Genomic DNA, 24,397 nt, shown 5'->3' on the forward strand with positions numbered 1-24,397 from the left:
CTCATTCAGTATGAAGCAGCATTACAGTTTTGGCTAAGTTCATCTTTGAATAGATTACCTGAATATGTTCTATACAAGGTTCCTGAAACAATGGTAAGGAAAACCAGATACAAGAAGTCTGCCTAGTATCTTTGACAAAATCTGCAGATCAACGCCTTTTCTATTGTACTTCACAAAATCTTCGTACTATCAAGTCGTACACAAATGCTCAATATACATACCTCAACTCCTCATTGACCAAAGTACTTTTGGCTTTCAAAATGAGTCATTGGCATCTTCAAGCATGAAGTTGTCCAATGACAGTAGCTAACTTCAGGTAAATTTGAGCCACTTTAGACTGTTTTAGCCTCTTTTCGCTGTTAACACATCATTATTACCCACGGGGCTTATCATTATTTTCTTCTTCAGATCCAACATTATTCATGCTGTCTAAGCCGCGCACTTCCATTTCATCACCAGTCGCATGATCAACCTCTGCTGCTTAAGGCTTCTGAAATTCATAGTATCCTCATCATCTGCAGCTGAATGAGACTTGAGTAGCAATGAAGGCTGGGAACCTGTATCAATATCCTCAGAATGGCAGCTTTCAGCCCCTAATAGTTCCACATCAGTTGGGTCTGTGTTACGAGTTTGGAGGAGATAATGAGCCACAGCTTAAATCCCAGCCTTACAACCTGAAAAGTCAGAAAAAAGGTTTGCATTGCTTCTGCTGTAAATGCTAAAAATGAACCTGTTAGGTCTATCTCTTGATCTTCAAATACTACACCAAGGAACTTATATCACTTGATAGCGGGTACACTATCAATTACAAAAGCATGAAACACACAAACCACAAAAAAGCATTGGCAAATCGCAACTGCAAAGATGAAACTGCAATAATCTGTAGACACCCACACACATGTATTATATATGAACATACACACATATATTCACTCTTGTGCATTGGTTTGTCTGTATATGCCATGCGCATGGAAGTTGGTCATGCATTAATCCTTTTACTCTTGAATGAGTTTGAGCAGGCACAACGAGATCCATGGTCATTGTTAAAATCAAGATTGATAATATTACGTAGTACAAAGAGAGCCCTTATATATGAGAATAGAGAAAAAGCCAAACATAGAAATGAAGGAAACTTAAAAATTAAGGAAACACCATAAGAACCTAAATAAACATAAATTAGGAAACTAAATTATAATAATATCTTCTAACACGCCCTCGCAAACTCAATATGGTAGCACAATATTGAGTTTGCAAATGAATATCTTTTACTGCAAGAAGCGACTTACTGATGGTCATTGATTGACAGTACCGGCAATGCAAGGACTGGGGCAATCTTCTGGGCAAGGTGCAGCGAGTGGCGTCAGCGAAAAATTCGCCGATGGGGGGAATCCGAGGGCAGAAAGTCTGAGGGTTTGCCGGAGTTAATGCACGGCTGAACCAAGGATGGACACACCTCTGGTGAGTGCATAGCGGGTGGAGGATTCGCCGGAGTTGATGCACAACTAAACCAAGGATGAACACACCGCTAGTGATTGCACAGTCAGTCGGAGGATTGCGATAGACACAAATAAGCAGCAAACTATTTTAATACAAGAGGGGTGGTTCAGAATGAGGGCCACCAGATAGTTCGCCAAAGTAAATGTACGGCCGAACCAAGGATGGACACACCGTTGGTGATTGCACAAAGGCGATGGTCGAGAATCATGGCCACCAGAGGGTTTGCCGGAGTTGATGCACAGGCGAACCAAGGATGGACACACTGCTGGTGATTGCATAGAGATGGAAGGACTTAGAAAATTAGGATTTCAAGAGAAATTTCCGTGATCCACAACATTAATATCGAAAAGGAGAAAACAAAGGTATTGATGATGCTACCACCGCTCTCAAAAGTCACCAAGAGCGGCGGTTGCACAACTGAAAAAACCATATTTTCTAAATTAAGGACACGAACCCTAGTGCTTCAATACAGTGTTAAAATAAAAGATTCATCATATCAATTTGATATATTGGTAGTAAAAAAGTCCCTTATATAGGGGTATAGAGGAAAAGTTAAACCTAGAAATTAAGAGAACTTAGAAATTAAGGAAACATCACAAGAACCTAAATAACATAAACTAGGAAACTAAATTATACTGATATATTCTAAGTTCTAACAGCCATAAATGAAGATAAAAATGTCTTAACCACCAACAAACTCGTGTTACACAGAGATTTGAACAAACCTTCTTATAAAGGGCACCGGTTGGTGCCAATCCTTTTGCCTTTCTGCAAAGACCGCAGCTGCAAATACCCCGACAGACAGGGCAAATCCATTCTGGGTTCTGGTTGACTTCTACGACATTCTCACCATATCTGCACAATACAGGAATATTAAACACAAACTGGTATTATCATCCATAATGACAAATTCATCATGGCATACCATGAGAGAGTGCTTTTTCTCGTAATAAAATGGAAAAGCCAAATGCTCAATGCTCCCGTCACTAGGAGTTGGCGAGTTAAAAAATGTAGGCCGTTTTTCAAAATTCAGAGGTGATTTCAATTTTATTAGTGGGTTTCTGGTGATCATAGAAGAAGTTCTATGCATCCATCTATTCTGGCGCCAATAAGAATGAGATGAGATACACGGTAGTACTCACTTCTATCGCTACATTTAATGAAATGGGGAGTGTCTCTGACTGTTGAAAAGAAGCTTTATTTAAGTGCTCAGAATGATTTTTCAAGCAATTTAAATCAGATAGAAGAGCTGAAAAACAATACTTATCAAGAAGTTTAAAAGAGTTAAGCATACATTAACAAGGACAGCCTACTTAATCAACACTCTATTCTGCCTTCTTCCTTGAAAACAAAAAAATGTATCAAAGAAGAAGAGAATTGTGATACTTCCACAAAATAATTATTACTTCCAGTCCAGTTGATGATAATCGAAAACTACCTCTTGTATAAGCAATGTCCACAAAACTGCCCTTGAGCCAAGTCGCATTTGTCGCAGTGTGTATGATGCCCAAGAGTTTTCTGCCTGCATTGACAGATTTCATCTCACTCTCAGGCATGCTTAATTGTAACAACACTACATTCAGTAATTGTAGAGCAAAGATCTTAAAGTAAATGGAATCATTAGAAACTGGGTAATTTCCACCAGACTGAAAATTCCTCAATTCATTCTAAAATTGGAAGTCGATTTATGTTAATGATACAAACTTGGAATTTCAAATAACCAATTAGGAACCTAACTCAGCTGGATTTTTATGACTAACCTATATTTACGTACGCTTTTCAGGTTAGAAAAGAACAACTATCCAAAATTTTAGATGCCATGACCAGCACTATTTTGGCATACTGAGCTACAGTAGTACACTCTTGGCAGAAGCAGCACAATTAAATCCAGTCAACAGATTTTGTATTAATTGAAGACATTTAGTTCCACCAACCCAAACAAGGCAATATGGCAACTTACTAGAACACTGCACTTGTGCATATACAAAGATTATAGAGAAATAGTTCATGTTTATTACACAGATTGGATGGATTTTTAAGTCATGCACTTTACTTAAGATGGGTCTGTTATGATCATAATTTACAGAGTTTAAGACAATGGTAACAGCTATATCTAGATTTACTAAAATTTCATAATCTACTGACCATATTTTCAGTACATTCTAAGGTTTCCCTACAATTATAACAAGTCAAAATACTAGCCATTGATAACATTATTATTTTTCGGGTTCATTACCGCAACATTCTTAAAGTCTTACAGTACACTTCATTTGCCTAAACATGGTAACATAAAAAAAGAGAGACTATTAGGTAACACATATTCAAACACCCAGAAATCAATCATGCCCCTACCCCCACAAAGCATCTAGGCACACAACATTTCGAATAATGCAAAACATTAAATACCTGCACTGATGGCAGGCTCTCTGTTGACTGAATCATAAATTCGCTTCCCCTCCTCATCGTTACCTGAGGACTCCCACTTCTTTTTGGTAGGCTTGTCCCTGTAATTAACTGGTTTTAGGGTCTCCAATCTAGCAGAAAACAAGAAAAACGGTCATGCTCATAAATCATTACATAAAGATGGCATTGGCAATGAAATGGAGTTCAATTTTACATTACCAAACACCAAATTTCGACTATTTTACAGGACATATAGCATAGTATAAATTGCAAAAGCAATAAACCTAACAAAACCGTACGTCTCCGCATCATGCTTGCTACTCATATTTGGATAAACCGAAAAGAAGTAGGGGCAAAAAAAGATTCCAACTTTTATCCTGTTTTCATTTCCTTTCCTCCATTTTGGACAGCCAAAGATGAATAAAACAAAATATATGTGGGCTTCTTATGGAGAGGTCAAAAATTGATGTTAAACCCTAAACAAAAAATAAAGCTAACATCTTTTCCTCTATTTTTCACCGATTAAACCGCACACACATCAACACAGACAAAATAATAATAATAAACAACAATGAAAAACAGAAACCCATCAGGATTCATAACAATACCTAGAAGAGCGCCTGGTGTGGGCGGAATCCAGCAGTTGATTCTGAGATTTCTTCCCAGATGAACCATTAATTCGGCCAGTTTTCTTGACAATATGGGGCTTAAGCTTGACAGAAAGGTCGAAAATGCCCAGCTTTTGCAGCTTCTCCTTGTTCTCTTTGATCCTTTGCTGTCGGGACTGCTCGTATCCCGAAACGGAAATACTAAATCCAAATCCTCCATTCTCTTCCCCTACCGTTATTAAGCGGTTTGTGTCGATTTCGCTGTCGTCGTGTTTGGTATCGTCGTCATCATCATGAGCTCTCTTGCTCCGTGTAGCCACCATTCTCTCAGAAAGGGAGGGAAAAACTTCGAGGGTTGAAAACTTTTGAGATGAATTTTGTATAGCCAATCCAAGGCTCCTAATAAAATGTCATTTCAATTATGAAAAATAATAACAACTTAGGGTCGGGTTGGGTTGGTGTAGAGTATAAAATTATTCTTTAATGATATTATAAGGTGTTTGGTAGTTTTTAAAAATCTCATGAGTCAGGATAATATAACTTTATACAAAACGAGATTAGTATAGACTGTATGATATTAAAATAGCTCTCTAACACGTTTTAATTTTATACGGAGTGCTTAAGATAAGAGGTAATACATCAAATGACAAAAAAACACTATTTTTTACAAAACAAAACCCTAGCAACTTGCCATTTTATATAATGTCCCTACTCTTTCAAAAAAAACACTTCTAGCCACGCTAGTCATAAAAATCTAACGATTTTTTATCTTTAAATTTTCATAAAAACTGATAAGAGTGAAAAATGATTAAAAAATAGTAATTGTTTTAGTTGAGGATAGTTTAGATATATTATTACATATCCTATACTATCATTTTATCTACCAATAAATCAAACATTGTATTGTATAAGAATTACATTATACAAACCTAATGCCAGAGTTTTCCCAAACACGAGATAGGATTACATTCACTTATCTTACGATTAACTTATACATTTGATAACAAAATTATACTATTCTATACGAAGCTCCAAACGAAACCTTAGTTTGTTATATTATTTGGAGTTGTGCAATTTATGTAAAGGTACACACCAGTCAATAGTCATTAGGGATGGCAAAAAAAACCGATCCGAGCACTACTCATAGGATACCCGATCCATTTAAAACCCGAAAACCGATCCTATAAGGTTTGGAAACGGTTTTGGTTTTGATTTTCATATCCGTTATGGTTTAGGGTCGGGTTTGGTTTTTGATGCCGGATTTAGGGTACCCGAACCGTTAATAAAATAAGTGAATTATAGTAATAATATTATATACCATCTATATATATAAAGATATATTATTAGGATGTTAAATTTTAACATGAACAAACATATTAAATAAAATAATATAATCGAATTACAAATTATATATTCAAAATATAACATGATAAGTCATATTATTTTTTAAGAAATTGAATTATACATTTATAGAAAAATTAAAAAAATTTAAAAGTTAAATGGTAAACGGGTACCTGATGGTAAATGGTTATGGAACGGTTTCGGTTTTGAAAATTTAAATGGTTTTTTAAACGGTTTTGGAATGGTTTTGGTATTGGGTACCTTAAATGGAAACGGTTTTGGTATTCACTAATTGAAAGGGTACCCGACCCGTTGCTATCCCTAATAGTCATCAGTCTTTCTCCAGGTACAAACATCTTCATTGTGATTTATACAAGTACCTCTATTTTTTAAGCACTTAAATCTGATCAAATGACTAAAATTAAAATTGAATCAGTACTTAGGGTTTAAAATTTTTTACCAAAAAAAGTCAGGATTTAATGTTCAAGTTTTAGTATTTGGGGTTTAAAATTTTGTACTTACCAAAAAAAAGAGGTTTAAAATGTATTGTTTAGGTTTTAATGTTTGCGATTTAGGTTTTACTATTCAAGATTAATATATCTACTTTGATCTCAAATATTTTAGAGTTAAGAGCTAAAAAAAATATGGATACTCATATAAATTCCAGCTGAGAGGGAAAGTGGCGGACAACTAAAAAAATGTTCTCCATGAATCCTCATGGTTCTTCAAGGATTTGAACAATACATCAAGAATATATATCACTATATCTATATCTACAAGAATTGAATTCTGAAACAAACTATCACAAAAGAACAACTAACGCCATGGACTCGATCCGCTAACCACAAAAAACCCAATCCATGGGTACTACTAAAGCAATTGGTATGCACAAAAGATGAATTATGTACAAGGTCTAAATGTACAACTTGGGCACTTAGAATTTGGCGAAGCAATTCCCTTTCCCGCATTCCAAAACAATGTGTATTCCATTGATTGATCATGTTCCCTGCTTCTATATAAGATGCATGAAAATACAGAGAAACAATAAATTTTAACGATTTGGATTAGATTATGACCTCCAGAGCCTCATGAACGCAGGAACGCAGAAATGTAACTTCTTTAAAGAGGTCCAACATGCATCTTCTGATGAATATCCAGCACAAGATCCCGAAGCTCGGGAAAAACTGATACCAGTAAGAGCTCAAGAATCCCGTATGAAAGTTGCTTTATGCAGATGGTAGACTGCAAATACAATTAAAACAAACAACATGGTTGACTAAAATGTTTAAAAAGCATATTACTAAAATAATTAAAATGTGCAAGAACAGCAGCAGGAGTAAGAAGGATAAGAGGCTCAACCTGAGTAAAATAATAAATGTCTTTCGCGCATCGCCTGTACTGCTTATGCCCAATCAAGCTAACCAGAGTAGTTGGAGCTCCATCTAATAAGAAAGCAAGAAAATTATTAGTTTGTTACCCCTGACGAGCTAAGACACCCAAAACAGTACTGCGGCAGGAGCAACATCAAAAACAGTAGAACAGATAGATGTTTCCTAGCTGTAGATGAGAAAATTTTACTTCTTCACAAAATATAAAAGCAAATCGATTGAGCGGAGCCAAAGATAGAGAAGGACAAAATAGAAAACAAAAAGCTGCAGAAGTAGCAAAATATTAACATTAACTTATTGTAGTAAAGAGATGCTTTTGTCACTCAAACAAACTAGAATACTGATGATACAAATCATGCCACAATCATTCTAACATTCACAAAAGTAAAAACTGATCAAGGAGTAACTGACACAACACACAAACATTCAGCTGCAAGGACACTGTCCCTTAAAGCAGACAGATTTTTACATTATCCTAGAACATAGAATTCCCAACTTCAAACCTATAACTGATATCCCTATTATACAACCATGCTATTTATTTTTGTTGGCATCCTCTGCGTAACATAGAGAACAGCAAATTTTAAGAATAACTCTGAAATATGATTGTTTTACCAAATACCTCGATGATAATGATGACAAAACTTTCAATTTTTTAGTGCACATACGTGCATGCACAAGAATAGTGTCCAGTCTTAACAGAATTTAACTCACCAAAGAGCATCTTCTTGACATCGCTTGCTCTACGAGCAGCCTCGAGTTGCTGCTCAAAAGAACCAGGTTTAGAGACCTTGTCGCTGCTTGTAGTCTGAAATGGTTGCTGACGAAGTTGAGGATCATCTTCCTTGTTCTGATGATCAATCCCAACTCTTGTAAAGAATGTGCCATCAGGCCAGAGAGCCTAAAGAAAATTCATAGTTAGAGCAGAATGTGCACATTGCTCTTGACCTTTCGAGTTTGCAAACACACACTCACACACAAGACAAACATTTAAGGTTGTCAACTCAATAATAGAAATCATATTTATCAAAGAGATGGATATCCGATCACTTTGGACTCCTGTAAGGAATGACACTAATGCTCACGGTTAAACAAAATAAAACATAAAAAAAACATGTAAGAAAAGTTTTGAGTGACTTTTATAAGTTCATGACTTACGTGAATTCAATGCCTAACAAGCAGTGTGTCAATCTGGGAACAGGGGTTGCAGAATATGAAGACTACAAGTTAAAACTTATAAAGAATTGTACCAAACATTCGAATGTCAAAAGATGCTCGACTCACCTTACCTAGTACCCAAAAGCCAAAACTAATAAATCTTTGTATTCTTGAAGCTCTTTCTATGTAATATTTTGTTATATATATAAATGTCAACAATTCAAATAACAGATGAACCAATTCAAGAATGTGTTTGCTGCATGCTCTGCACCTAGGCTCAGGGAGACCCCTCTCTAACTGCATCTTGAAACTTTCATAAGTTATCCAATCTTGAAAAGTTTTGAAATTCTAAAACAATAAAGACAGTGATCCAAAGATGAAAAATAAGGGGTTCACCCATACTCAGTCCTGTTCAACAGTTTCAGCTCAGCTAGGTCTTAAGCTTAACTTGAGAATCTATACATGTCAAAATGGAAATCACCAAAAAACCACAGTACCATAAGCCATATCCTCCAGCATGTTTTCCTAAATTTTTTTTCCAGTGACACCTCTTAAAAATTTTATTCCACCTCTCCTAAAGGTTAAATCTCCTCTTTAAGACCTTGAAAACCTCTCCTTGTCAAAACAGTATAGAAAATTATATCCCTAATCTCAACTATTATTCATCTTTCAGTAGCTTGAATCCTTGAGAAAAGCAATGAACTTTTAGAGCATAAATAAAATAATTGAGTCCAAAGCAATATCCCCTTGAATTGCTTCAAGCTATTGTGTGTTATTTATTAGTTCATTCTTACATATCCAACAAATTTAATAAAACTTTTCTCTAGCACACCAAGGCGAGTTCTTTTAGCATTGGATAACCACTGTAGTAAGAAGCTTTTGAAGTTAGTTTCAGTCAAGAAAGTTGGTGAATGGAAATTTCCCATTCGTGCAACACCACCTGGGAAATCTGTTTTTCATTCAAGAATAACAGCTTCAAATAATTCAGATTACTAACTGTCAGTCTGTCAGTTTCTCCTTAATCTTTCTTGTTACAAAGGCAAAAAAAGAAAGGCAGGGATGCAAATAAATCAATTGGTTCCAATAACTGGAAAAGTCCTTACATCTTGAATCCACCGAATGCCTTGAGCAATAGTTTCTTCTCTCCGAAGCAAATATATCTGCCTCAAGAGCCAATCATCAATTGCGTCTTCCATGACTAACTGTAGTATTTGCTTAGATATCCAAAACACTTGTCTTCTGCATCAACCAATGTACGAATGTGTTAAAGTCTAGACCAATAAAACAGAATTACAGCAGGAAGAGAAAACATGATAAGGGGGAGCAACATAAGAGTAAAAAATTCAGTAAGGGATTCATAATTGTTGGCTTAGGACCAAAAGAACTCCTTTTATAATAAGTTTCAATATAGAAAAATATTTAAATAAAAAACATACAGGAAAGGGACAGAGTAAAGATAATTTCAATCAAGCAGGACAAGAAAAGTGCAATCAAGAGAAAAAAATGGGTAAAAGAAAAAAGGTCGAGAGGATTGTTCAGACAAGATATGAAGGAACACCACAAGGATAGAAATTCAGGAAAGGGTCAGTAATTGTTGGCAAAGAGCATAAATGATTTCTTCTAAAATTAGTCTCACTACTGAAAATATTAGAGGGAAAAAAATGAATGGAAAAGTATGCCTGCCTACAATCTCTGGTCTTGGCAGAAGGAGCAATGCGAACACATACAGAGTCTATAACAACATATTTTTTAGAATGCAAATTTTTTTATTAAAGAGTACTAAGGAACAGGCGAACATGTGACACAGTCGTAGCGTTGCATGAGTACAACCTAGAGGGGACAACTTACAAGTACAATTCCTGGAAACAACCTCTCCACATATTATGTGGAGGTAAGATCTGAGTAATCTTGCCTGTCACCTACCTCGCCCATTGCGGAACACTTATGCACGGGAGTTGTTTACCAAAGATCACCAATGGGTTTCAAGTTACAAGGCAGATTAGCTAATGCTATTCGAAACCTTTAACATCCTTTTTACAGCTGCTAGCCAGCAAACCAAATTCAAAATGGAAATTATAAGAATGAAAAGGTAAAAGTTCGGTGTAGGTGTGGAAGTTAGAGGAGCAAGGGTGCTAAGAATCAACACTTTCATAAATCAACCCCAAGTGCCTATACCATACGATCGACATAAGTAGGGGCTCAAATATAGACTCTTTAAAGTTAAAAATTACTACAATCGTATTTCATAAAGTAGGGAGGAAGGAGGAATAAAAAAATTCCGTTTGAAGTCTCCACAAAATAACCTTCTTTACTTCAGAAGCTTCATGAGGAAAAAATGTTAGTAATTGAAATGCAACATCTATTGGTTGGTTAGAAAAGAAATATAATTTGTGGAAGCATATATAAAGAGTTAGATGTTTGACACAAACAAATAAGATATTTTGGTCTGGAATCAAGTGTCATGTGTAGTTTACAACAGTCTAGACAAGTAGGCGCAGCTGGTTATTGGTTCTCAATGTTGGGTCTATGACTATTCATTTAAAGTCAGAGTCGTAAGTAAGTTTCCCAATTAGTAAACATTGTCGTAAGTAGAACTAGGAGTCCTAGATAAATCGATATATCTGGGCTAGGAAACAAAAGAATATGTATAGCTATGTATTATTTACCTACCATAGAGAGTATTTTGAGAATACAATTGTCCTGGGTACTAGGTGCAGAGCATGCAGTAGAAACTCAATAAACTTCTTGTAAGTAGATTCTGATATTTTAAAACCTAAACAACTCCACCAGACCTTGCTAATTGATCCAGAGTTTAATTTTTTACAAGAAAACATGATTCTCCATCCAACGTCAAATACCTAAAGCATAGAACAATCAAACCAAAGTTTCTACCAAACAATAGGTATCAAAGCCCAAAATGGGGTTAACATTGTAAATATTTTTTCTTTTTTTGTTTCCTTTTTGTAATGATTTTTCATAGCAAATATTTCAGACTTAGTTATATAATGCAAAAATCAGCTCACCTTAGCCAGCCTCTTCTCTTCAGCTGAAAGACCTTATCAACAAGATTCAACAAAGGCACACTTACATTTGGCGGGGTCCACTGGAAGAAATTAAAATTGCAACATCCAATAATTAATGGGGTCTCTAAAAAGAAAATAAAACAAAATATCATGCTGTTCAACCAAACATAGCATAAAACCTAACATCAGTCTACAAATAAATCAAATTACTTACAAAAATTCTAGATGCCTCAATGCAAAGTGATATGCGACAACAAGCAATGTGACAGTAAATGAATAAAACATGAACAATAAAGATATATAATGATGAAATGAATATTTAATATAAAAAACATAATTGCATATCAACCAATATGTATACGTTCCTTACATGCTAACTGATTTTTGCTCCTTGCAAAAAAAAGCAAAAGAGAAAATCTATTAACAAGGGCACAGAGGCAATGCCATGCAACTACCCAAGTACGTCATCAGCAAGAGATTGGACCATTAGATTGACGAAAAATATTTTATCTGCATTAGAGTTTCCTCTAAACCAAGAGTAAGTAATAAGTTTCCTTGAATGGAATTAGCCATGTATCCTTAGTCAATCAAAGAGACGTTTAATTTCAACGAAGAAGAATGCCTTCGTTCACACAATAATTTATTCTGTGTCCTAGTTGACATAGCTAGGTCCTCTCCCACCATATGATTAACTGTAAAATTTGGTATCAGCTCTTGAAGCTGCAAATCATCCAGCTAGATCTCTTTCACTACATCACCAGGTTCTCTATCCCTAGAGCTTTTAGCCTTCCGCATAATACTCCTTGAGTTGCAATTTTCAAGCTACTCCTAACATTTATAATTTACTCAGTCAGACCTTCCAACAGTATTCCAACACCTGTTAATTTTACAAGAGGTTTTGCTACTAGGTTTCAAATGAGAACAAATTTCCACCTTGTTTTGGTTTCCCACAATTCAACCTTTATGAGCCTCGACTTTTTCATAACAATTTAAAACTATGTTACAGTACTTGTGAAAAAGGAACCAAGAGAGACTCTTATTTGAGTGAATAGCGTAAGTCAGTCTTCACCTCACACTTGAGTTAAACAAGGAGAGCTAGGTCATGCCTATACAATGTGGTACTAAAATAAAAACAAAGAAAACTATATACAACTATACAAGTCCTCCAGTCAGCTTCTACACTTGATTTGACAATGGATGGACACACCACTGGTGATTGCACAGCGGCAGAAGGACTTAAAAAATTAGGGTTTCTCACTTGGCTGTGATACCATGTGAAAAAGGAACCAAGAGAGATAAACTCTTATTTGGGTGAATATGTGTAAGTGAGTCTTCCTCACGCTTGAGTTATGTATATATACTGAACAAGGAGAGCTAGGTAATATTAGCTATACAATGTAGGACTAAAATAAAAACAAAGAAAGCTATGTACAACTATACAAAGGAAGCTATACGCTCATATATTAAACAATATTTAACCTTCTGCTCAACCAATCTGGGAAGGCCTTTGCCTATTAACAAACTCTAGTTTCTTTTTGTCATCCCTACCACTGCTCATATACAACCATCAAACAAATACCTCTATAATTTCCATTTGGAATGAGAATAAGTGAATAACTGACGAAATAATACGAGGTAGGCCGTGATGAGGAACTTCTTGCCGGCAAAACTTACATGTTTACTATTAAGATTAGTTAAGTTGTCATTCAACCCAATAAGTTAACTTGTTAGGTTGGGGCATTTTACATCATTTATACCTATTCTAACACTCCCCTCGCGTGTAGGCTGGCAATCAGATGGCCCAACACGTGCACAACAAACGAGGCCCAATACTAGGGTTACTCTCAAACAAGACCCTCACTTGGGGTAACAACAAACACACACAAAGGCCCACCCGGGGCAACAACAAATAGGGGTTTATATTGCGTTTGAACCCAAGCCGCCGGCTCCTATACCATGTCAAGATTCGTTATTTTGTCATTCAACCCAATAAATTAACTTGTTGGGTAGGGGTATTTCACATCATTTATACATATTCTAACATTTACATATAAAAACATCTCTCCAACTTAAAATTACACACAAAAGCAACATCTTGGTGTTTCACTGGCATAAAGCATCCATAGTGACATGTGAGCAGAATAAGCAAGAGATAATAAAAAGTCAGAAGCTAAAATCTCAATACCTCTGGTGGCATTCCAATTGGATCTTCCATATTGAAGGAGGTTACAAGCAAGTTTGTCATGGGACTGCATTCAGACTTCACTCCCACATTTGTATTCTCTAAAACTGAATTTCTAGATTCTTCACCATGGTTGACCACCCGGGGTGGAAAACTCTTTGAGATCAATTCATTGTCTGAATGCCAACCACTGCCTTGCGGACTAGATCTGACTTCTTTGTCATCTGCTTCATTATCAGAAGAAGTATTTGCTGTTTCCGACATATTCTGCCTTAAAATGGATTTATTCATCTCATCTGAATTCAAAGACACGTGCCTACTCGAGATTGAAGAAGAGGCTTCCTCTGAAAGGGGTGATGCACCAGCAACTTTACGCACTAAACCATCAGAAACCCCTTTAAACTGGCGTACAATATCATCCACAGCATCATCGACATTAACTGTTTCATGTTAATAAACTTTAAACTGTCAGAATCCGATAGGCAAATAAGGAAAGACAGCAATATTAAACACAGTTGCAAGGAAAGAATTGCTGAGTAAATGCAAAACCAAAAAGGTTGCCTGTCTGGTCTACAGAAAATCAAAAAGAAGCTATAAAGGTTACTCCATGTATATATTTCTTTTCCATTAAATGCTCATAAAAAAAATACAGGAAAATTAAGCTCAGGGGAATTCTGGGCAGATTCGATCAGAAACAAAAACTGGTTCACAGCAAATCAAGAGATGCTACAAGATTATTCTATGTATGACTTTCTTTCCGCCAAATGCTTGTTAAAAAAATTACGACTATCTTTGCATCTTTGGTGCTTTATCAATAATATTAATCTTTCGCACTTTAAAAAAATGGGGCAAAGAATGGTGGGAGGAAAAACCACCGACATCTTGCATAAAAATGATGATCAACTGCATATGGGTTAGATTGGATATCAAAACAGCAAACTGAAAAATAGTCACCTAAAACCCAAATGCAAACAAAGCTTACGTAAATGCAATAGCTAAAGTACAAATATACATAGTTAAACTTAAAAGTTAAAATATACCTGCCAATGTTTTCATCACTGAAGAAGACTTTCCAAAGGAGTAATTCTTCAACAAAAAAAAAAAAGGGGAGATTTTCAGAATAATTCATACTTTTGGGAACAAAAAACTGAATAAATGAAAGAGGAAACAAAAGATAAAACATTCAGTAAAAATTATAACACAGTAAGATGCATACTTTTGAGGAAATACTTAAGAAATCCCACACTTCATGCTGCTCGGCAACATTAGCTATGGACAAAAGATCCTGGAAGAAGGCAGAAATGTTAAAGTCAAAAGAAAAAATTAAGGTCTAAAAAATAAATGGAGAGATGGACCAAAAAAATACTTGTAGATATTTGTCAAGCTGAATGCAGCGCTGATGAACAAAAGCATCCTCTGTGCTTGAAGAGAATATTCTTTTGGGGGGCAGATGCAATGTGTAATTGGGAATGTCTTTCAGATGTCTATGCAATCGTTCAAAATTCCTGTATCTGCAGAGGTAGGGGGAACAAGAGAGGAATAAAGCAAAGAATTTCCAGTTACGGAGTGCTAATCTGAAATTTTAAGTAGCTTTCTTAATTACTGCACTGAAAATGTAGGAAGTATATAATAATATGATGTATCAAAAGGTCACATGGACACCAAATTTTACAGCATAAACTAGCTGTCCAGTTATTAGATTGAAACCTTCTTTTCACAAACCAAGTTCTGTTTTCTGCATCTGTCACTGCAATTGAATAGACTGCGAAGGACTTTGATCCAAGATTCTCAAAATATGCTCCCAAAACCTGTAGAAACATAAGGGACAAGAGGCACAGAAGAATTTAATTTTGGAAGCAAATATCCAAAAGTGATCAAAATGAAATCATGAGTTTGAAAAACAAGCGAAAAGCAGCTCATGATTAAAGTTCATATGTACAATAGCATTTTCGTTGAAGCATTCTCACCCTACATCTTAGCTTCGGAACATGTAGTCCCACAGAATGAATTAACATGTCCGAAGTCCTTTTAACACTATAGTCTTCACTGCGGCTGCCAAAATCGGGACTGTAAAACTCCGATATAATCGGCCCTCCATCATCAACTGCAAACACCTTTTTCATATCAGGTTGAACATTCAGAACAGAAGCACTATTGGATCTCTTAAGCCTATTCCGATTTCCATTTATGACAAGTTCACTACTGTCTGTCAATCCACCAAAATGAAGTCCCTCCTCAACAGATAATTGCTTTTGAAGATTCTGTGACAAATGCACCCCCCGTTCATTCACACCTAGCATATCAGGGGCAAGTTGCAGCACAGGTTTCTGTTCTTTCCCTGTGGGAATTCCACTCTTGGTCAGCCCTTCCTTCCCCGAATTCCTCGCAGGCACAGCACTACTTCCAGAACCTTTTGCAATAGGTTCTTGGATTATATTTTTAACTTTTTTTTGCTCCTTCTTTTTGTAATTTCTTCCTTTCGTCCACATGTTTTCGAGATTTTCAGGCATGAGGACTTCAGTTCTTCTTTGAGTGGCAACCTCTAGCATTTGTGCCCAATCAGCGGGTCTTGGCTGCATCAGCAATTCCTGGTAGCTCCTTTGATCAACCGATGTATCTTTATAGTCATCAACCTTGGCCGAAGCCATATCATGTCCTTGATAATGCAAGGATGAAAATTTTGTAGCAGTCAAATCATCATTATGTCTGCCTCCTGCAGACTGACTACCACCCACCTCTTTAGTGCTATCATCATTAAAGGCAAGTAATATAGATTCAATCAATTCATTGATATACCTGGCAAAAAAGAAATTGTTTCTCAATAAGGACAAGACAATCCCATGGCAAGGAAAGCAATTAAATATCTTATGCGTTAAACAAAATATTCAAAAAAGTAACTACAAAAAAAAAATGAAAACCAAATATGGAACAGTATAATACTGAACAAAGAAAGAATAACTCAACTACTCACCCAGGGCTTGCTAAATTCATAAGAGGTTGCATCACCAGGCAAGTTACGAGCTCTCTAGAAATACAACGAATCAGAGGAACATTGGCTTCCCGAGGTCTTAATACTACAGCTAATAGTCCACCTATAAGCTGCTGAAGAACCTGTGAAAAGATATAACGCCTTGTAAGGAACACAAACCATTGGCTATGAAAGCAAAACATGTTGTTGTAAGAACCCTCCACTCACACCTTGTACTCACTCTCAGGAGATATCAGTGCAGGATGTAGCTCCTTAGAAGCAGAAAGATGATATTTCAATCGTTCATCCCTCTCCTCAGAAGATAATGTTCCCATTACCTCAACACCTACTGCTGCTTGGTTTCTTCTAAAAAGGTCCAAGTGGTCACCTACTAAATCAACAACATCCCTGAAACATTCACCCACCATTTTGTTAGATCTTCTTTGGCAAACTACAATTTACACTAACATAGGGTCTAAATGACATGCAAATTTTACTTCTCTTCTTTTATAGAAATTCGAAGAAGGGGGAAAAACAAAGGAAAAGAACAGAGACAGTACTTTGTTAGCAAATCAACAAGGTTGATTTCTTTAACTCTTCCCGATATTTCACCAATGGCATCCATAATAACTGCATGCATCAGCCGGGGGGCCTCCCTGTCTGGTGTGATATCAGAATACCACAAATCTGTCACAAAATCTTGTAATATTTTATTGATAAAATCAGTGATAGCAGCTTCCACAATAGGAGAATCAATTTTTCTCTTCCACTTTGGCGGGGGTGGTGCAGTAGAAAGCCTTGAATCATTTACGGATAACTGTTTCTTCTCCAAATGAGACAAATAGGTTTGGCGGTGAGCTGTTCGAGCTTTCCAGCTGAACTGCACCTCGTTACATAGAATGCGCAATGCCGAAACAAATAGAATAGATATGGGCAAGTTCATCAACATTGATGAACTTGTATCTGTATAAAATACGCTGTTATGATTAGGTAATGTAGAGCAGCAGCATTCTCAAAATAATGAGTCCAAAGACTAAGTGTTGATTACCATAGTGAACAAGTTGCATTGTTTAATATTATTCTACAGTTTGGTTCATGAGAAATGCAAAGAGAAAAAAAAAATACCAAGAAGAATCGCCATATCTATCACTAGTTTAAACCTCATAAATCCTACAGGAACCTAAAGCTGAATTTCTTAAAGCTTTTTGGAAATTCAACAAGAAGATCATTGGACTACAAGACCCAATTTTTTACTTTCTCATACAGTCTCCTCTCACTCCTTGACTACTGAAACACAAAATGTTTCAGAAAACAAACAAAACGGTAGTATCAGTACTCCATTTTATACTTTATTATACATAAGTGACTGAAAATTAAAACTGTATGCAAGAAAATGAGAACCAACAAAGAACACAAGATACAGTTCAATTTATTTGCAGCTCTAATCAAATAGACTATTGCGAAGTGCATGAAAGGTCAACCCACAACAAAGCCTCAATCAACAATGTGTGTATGTCAGATTGCACGAAAATTGATTTACGGACAGAAAATTTCAAAGAAACAGAAATAAAGTAGATTCTTGGCCAAAATTGCTATGTTGCTCAACCGAACCAGATCATTTCAAATCAGAGATATCCATCGATGAAAACGGCCATGACATTCCTAATAGAACACATTCAAATGCTAAAACATATAAAGGGGTACTACCATTAACTAATGAAAGTTGACAAACACTGAATCATCGAATACCAAACCCTAGCTGAACTGCCGCATGAAATAAGAAGCTAATCGTTTATCGTCCAAGACACCCACAAACGCCCTAAAACAAATGCTAAACAAGCTAAAAACACAAGAAAAAGGAAGAATTATCCATGAAGACACACTCCAACTGCTTGTTGACCATAAACAACTCCAACGTAATTAAAATGGATGAACGAACTTACGAGATAAGAAGTAAGTAACGGCAAATATACACAGAGCCCACCACAGCGTTCTAACTTTCAATTCCTCAATCAGATCTTGTATTGTCTCCATCGCCTTCATTGTCACTACCAGATAACACAGAAAATTAAAAAAAAAAAAAAAAAAAGAAACCCGAAGAGTCTTCTCCGATCAACCAATCTTGGAAATTTGTAAGGCAAGATCACGCCAAATCAAACTAAGAACAACAATTCGACACGAATTCGGGTTTCCTTGGTGTTGACCTTTATCAGGAAATCAATTCAAACAACACCAGAGGGAGAATCTGAAAAGAGCAAGAAATCTGTTTGAGAAAGAAGAAAAGAAACCAACGTGGTGAGAAGAGAGAGAAGTCGAAGGCGTCGTTGCTCGTAAGAGACACGTATACTATTCCAGGGCTACAATCTGCTGCGGTGTATCTGTCCATTAGAAAAATGGAAATTATTACAAGTCAATAATTAATTGACTATAAACAAAAACAACTTTAGGACAACACCGCCATTATTAACAAAATTATTTGGACCACATGTTGTTAAATCATTTCAATTATACTTCATCAGGTTCCCCGTCAGCAAAGACAGGAGGCATAGAATCGGTCATTAGTCCTGTGTAGTACGTAAATCGTTAGATTTTAAAAATTTAATCCAACCATCCACATCAATTGCCCGTTTTTATTCTTAATTGACTAAAGCCTTGACTTTTCATCTCCCTCCTTCCCGTCTCTCCCCGATCCTTCTCTTTTTCTCACTACGTAATAATCTTCGCTGACGAAACAATTGGTGGACGACTGGACTCGTCTTCGATGATGGCCTTGTCCACTTCGTATTTCATTATTTTTGTCCAATCATAGCATGGAGTGTTGTTGTGATAGAGATGAGAACTAGAAATTGTATTTTCAATGAATTAAATTTTTTTCATGTTAAACGTGGCGGTTCTTCTGCTATCAAACAATAATATTGCAATTTTTTTTTGTCAGCTTCTTAGTTTCTATCATTTGCCTCACTGATCATTTTGGTTGGTGTTGTGCCTATCTAGTTAGCAAATTGCTTGCATCTTGTTGACTGTTGCTCAAGCCCATTCAAGAATCAAGACTGGCACATAATAAGATAGTTTTTTTATACACAGAGGATTGAGGTTGTTAGCTGGGAAATTTACTGCAGCCAGAGATATCATTGTCAACTAAGTACACAAGCACAACAACCATCAAAATGCCAGAACATGACCCACTCAGACATATTGTCGAACAATTATGGTGCTACTCCAATTCAGCACATTCGGACTCAATCTTAATAGTTTAGCTACAATCAAGACGACCTAACAATAACAGCAAGCCCAAGTACTCAATAAAAGAAATTAGAGAAACGAGACAACAATAACAACAAGCTCAAGTACTCAAATTCATTATGATTAATGTTCAAGCTAGTCTACTCCTTACTTCACTTCTTCGCAACTAAGGAAAATCGCTTACAAAAAGATTGATTGAGTAGTAATGGGACTCAATAGCTCTAACAGAACATCGAACTCAATACCAATACAAAATATCGTGGTGACTTGGGCTCGTTCAAGACAACAGATGAGGAGTCTGGATATATATATAATGGTGAATTCGCCACCTGAAATGCTGTCTTTGGGGACAAATCCAGTCGTCCTCCAGTTGTTTCGTCTGCAAAGATGAACATGCAATCCGAGAAAGAGGAGAAGAATCGGGGAGAGATGGAAAGAAAGGAGATGAAAAGTAAGGCTTTATTCAATTATTGATAAAAAAAAAAAAAAAAAGAGGACATTTGATGTGGATCGATGGATTTACTTTAAAAAATGAAATGGGTTGAGAATGGTTTAGAAGTGTTGGGATGGACCTAGTCACACATGAGTCATTGGCTTTTGAGATAGTGGGCTCCCATCCAACACCTTATAAACCCGAGTTGCTAGGCCCATTAGTGAGGGCTTCCCCAAGATCCATTTTCAAAACAGATTTTTACTGCTAAAAAACATTTTTGAAGATCATTGGTTCTGGACCATTCATATACTCCATTTTGGGATTATTTTTGGTCTAGAATTACCATTCATCCATGGTTACTAGTATTTTGTTCATGCTCAGTAAGTGCCTTTGCTTGAGAGATTCCAAATAAGCTATGACTGCATGCTTTTGTATATAAGTGACTGCCTTATTGAGGTGATATTACCTACATGGCTTATTGTAAAACTTAATATGAACTAAGGACATAAGCAACCCTTTTAATGCAGGGAACCATGAATTTATATTCAGAAGGTTGACTGATTCAGAAAATGTTGATTTAAAAGCAATCCTCCTCCACTTCAATGACATCTCACCCTTATATATATATATATATAGTCAGAATTTCTTCAATGTATATAGTATAGTGGCTTTGAAGTTTGCATGTCCAAAATAATGGGTTGTTGTGAATCAAGGAGAATAAAAAAAGTGCAACTCTGTGATTCCACCATGTGCACACAGATCATCAACACCTATTAACAGAGCATAGACAAAGCAATTTCCAAGGTAGAGAAGAACTGGTCAATAGTTTAATTATAGGTTTATGCTTTCCTTGTTAAAACTCAGACAACGCATTGGCGCAATCCCAGGGAAACCTTCACCCCTCATTTGCTTGCTAAACATAGTTTATGGTGTCTAAACAAGAGACATCCTTCCAATCTCCTCAATGGCCGTCAAACCATACACTTTTATTGGCTAGATATAACTCCCCTTACATCCCCCCTTCGTTTCTATAAGCAGCCTTGGGCCAGCAAAGGACCAAGGTAGTTAGCTATGGCTATCCCTCCTACAGCCTTGGGCTGCTTTCTTTTCTTCTCATTCCTCTTCTCGACATTGTCTTTGGCATTGACTGATGCTGAAGCGTCCTACATTGCTCGTCGTCAGCTCTTGACGTTCCGTGAGAATGGTGACCTTCCTGATGATGTTGAATATGAAGTTCAAATCACAGAAACTTTTGCAAACGAGAGGTTGAAGAGAGCTTACATTGCTCTCCAAGCATGGAAGAAGGCTATGTATTCTGACCCCTTCAACACAACCGGCAATTGGGTTGGTGCCAATGTGTGTGCCTATAATGGTGTCTTTTGCGACTCAGCGCTTGACGACCCAAAGTTGAACGTTGTTGCCGGTGTTGATCTGAACCATGCTGACATTGCAGGGTACCTCCCTGTTGAGTTGGGGCTCATCACTGATGTTGCATTGTTCCATATTAACACTAACAGGTTTTGTGGAATAATCCCAAAGAGCATGTCCAGGCTTACCCTCATGCATGAGTTTGATGTTAGCAACAACCGTTTCGTTGGTTCTTTCCCAACAGTGACTCTATCCTGGCCAAACGTCAAGTACCTTGATGTCAGATTCAATGATTTCGAAGGTGAGTTGCCGCCAGAAGTCTTTAAGAAGCAGCTAGATGCATTGTTCTTGAACAACAACCGGTTCACATCCACCATCCCTGATGCAATCGGTGAATCCACTGCTACTGTGGTAACATTCGCTCACAACAAATTCATTGGTTGCATTCCACGCAGCATTGGCAAGATGGCTAACCTAAATGAGGTCATCTTTATGGGCAATGAACTTGGTGGATGCTTCCCGTATGAAATTGGGTCGCTAGAGAATGTAACAGTCTTCGACGCCAGTTGGAACTCCTTTGTCGGATCTTTACCATCTAGTTTTTCTGGATTGAAAAACGTTGATCTCTTGGATATTTCTAATAACAGGTTGACAGGACTTGTACCAGAGACAATCTGTAAGCTTCCAAGCTTGTCAAATTTCACATTCTCAAGCAACTACTTCACCGGTGAGGCTGAATCATGTGTACCAACTTCGAGGAAGGACATTGTGTTGGATGACACAAACAATTGCTTGGCTGATAAGCCTAAGCAGAAGTCAAAGCAGGCATGCTCCCCTGTTGTAAGCCAACCCGTGGATTGCAGCAAGGACAAGTGTGCTGGAGGATCTACGCCTTCTAAGCCAACCACATCAAAGCCAAAGCCACAACCAACACCTTCTCCTGCTCCAATTCATAAGCCATCAACCCCAGAAGTCCCAAAACCAAAGCCACAACCCACACCTTCTCCAGTGCCAAAAACACAATCCCCACCATCGACTCCCTCGAAGCCAGCACAATCCACACCATCTCCTCCTCCAGTCCAAACACCACCAAAGCCACAACCCACACCATCTCCTTCTCCTAAACCAGTAGCAAAAGCCCCGCCACCTCTTGATGATTATGACCAATCCCCAGTAGCACCAGCCCCATCACCAAATGATCATGATCGATCGCTAGTACCAACACCAACCACACCAGCTTCACCTGATGGACATGATAGATCCCCTGTAGACCCTTCACCATCACCACAACCAACTCTTGAGGTCCCATCCCCAGAACCCACACCAAAACCGTCTCCCAAACCTAAGCCAGTGAAATCACCACCGCCTCCTACACAATCTCCACCACCACCCCAAGCACAATCTCCACCACCGCCAATTATCTCACCTCCTCCACCAACCCCTATCCATTCCCCACCACCACCAGTCCACTCCCCGCCTCCACCAGTCCTCTCTCCTCCGCCTCTCGTGCACTCACCGCCTCCACCAGTCCACTCTCCTCCACCTCCTGTGCACTCACCGCCTCCACCAGTCCACTCTCCTCCACCTCCCGTGCACTCACCGCCTCCACCAACCCACTCTCCTCCTCCTCCTGTGCGCTCACCGCCTCCACCAGTCCACTCTCCTCCACCTCCCGTGCACTCACCACCACCCCCAATCCACTCTCCTCCACCGCCCATTCATTCACCACCACCCCCAGTCCACTCTCCTCCACCGCCTGTGCACTCACCACCACCACCAATCAACTCTCCACCACCGCCGGTGCACTCACCACCACCGCCGGTTCACTCCCCACCTCCACCAGTGCCCTCACCTTCACCACCACCACCACCACCACCACCACCACCAAAGTTCTCTCCTCCACCACTAGCACCAGTATCCTCACCTCCGCCACCAACTCTATCTCCACCACCACTACCACCACCACCAACCTTCGAAGACATTGTCCTCCCTCCAAACTTAGGGTTCCAGTACTCATCGCCGCCTCCGCCAATGGTCCCAGGCTACTAAATGTTGTATTATTGAAGTCTCTAACATATCATTTGCTCATATTCATAGCCACAGAAAGCCATTTATACGCAAGCCAATTTATTTCTTGTAGCAAGTTGAAATAAAAAATGCATGAATGAAAGTTCTTCTAGTGTAATGTGAATTCCCATTAATCTTCTAATTCTCTTGCACTTGTTCCCAATTTATCTCAGATAAAAATTATTACACACACATTTACATATTTGACTCTGCAATTGTCATTTTATGGCTATAGAAAGGACAAGTTGAAGAAGAGCAAAAAATATGACCGCTGCAGTGAGAAAAAATTGATTTAGGATTTGCAATGTTGAAAGGTTTCAATAATTCCTATGCGACACTGCAAAGAGTAGCTCAAATGGGTGAATAACAGATGCTAGCATGACCTCAAAAGCCTTTAGTGTTTCGTTTGCAAGCCCATGATGTGAGAACCCCATGATCATGGAATTCCACGAAACCAAATCCCTGAAACTCATGTTTTAGAATATTCTCTATGCATCATCTAATACCCACGGGCAAAATCCATAACACGAGCTATCATAATCATCGTACTCCAAGCTATTAACTATCAACTGAGTATGTAGTTGCTTACCAAGAAGAGGAAAACTCCCACCAGCACAAGCATGAGCAAGCGATACGAAGGTCACTGTACTTGGTCTTATGTCAAACTTCTGCTGCATTTCAAGAAAAAGTAGCAAGGCTTCCTTATGGAAGCCATTCC

At 37.7% G+C, this 24,397-nt stretch overlaps 3 protein-coding genes across 3 annotated transcripts; 1 reads left to right on the top strand and 2 right to left on the bottom strand.

The window, feature by feature from the left end:
• Positions 1–27: 27 nt before the first annotated feature.
• LOC119980148 (cell division cycle-associated protein 7-like) lies at positions 28–6,675 on the bottom strand. The gene is given in 9 exon segments (XM_038822813.1): positions 28–653; positions 656–674; positions 2,223–2,352; positions 2,936–3,019; positions 3,349–3,464; positions 3,582–3,634; positions 3,904–4,031; positions 4,509–4,907; positions 6,671–6,675. Coding segments are annotated over 9 exon segments (1,158 nt in total). The 3' UTR covers positions 28–429.
• Positions 6,530–18,925, bottom strand: LOC120014599. Its single transcript, XM_038866595.1, has 15 exons — positions 18,512–18,925; positions 17,129–17,531; positions 16,799–16,976; positions 16,572–16,711; positions 15,568–16,396; positions 15,308–15,408; positions 14,967–15,111; positions 14,817–14,885; positions 14,641–14,686; positions 13,604–14,040; positions 11,419–11,498; positions 9,499–9,634; positions 7,952–8,138; positions 7,209–7,291; positions 6,530–7,091 (listed from the first exon to the last, which is right to left on the bottom strand). Exons 1-15 carry the CDS (start codon positions 18,609–18,611, stop codon positions 6,969–6,971), a joined length of 3,057 nt encoding a protein of 1,018 aa, XP_038722523.1. The 5' UTR covers positions 18,612–18,925; the 3' UTR covers positions 6,530–6,968.
• A 1,975-nt stretch (positions 18,926–20,900) lies between these two features.
• LOC120014486 (pollen-specific leucine-rich repeat extensin-like protein 3) lies at positions 20,901–24,184 on the top strand. The gene has a single exon (XM_038866453.1). It carries the CDS (start codon positions 21,316–21,318, stop codon positions 23,659–23,661), a length of 2,346 nt encoding a protein of 781 aa, XP_038722381.1. The 5' UTR covers positions 20,901–21,315; the 3' UTR covers positions 23,662–24,184.
• Positions 24,185–24,397: the final 213 nt, after the last annotated feature.

The sequence above is a fragment of the Tripterygium wilfordii genome, chromosome 2, assembly GCF_013401445.1.
Source record: "Tripterygium wilfordii isolate XIE 37 chromosome 2, ASM1340144v1, whole genome shotgun sequence".
Classification (NCBI taxonomy): domain Eukaryota; kingdom Viridiplantae; phylum Streptophyta; class Magnoliopsida; order Celastrales; family Celastraceae; genus Tripterygium; species Tripterygium wilfordii.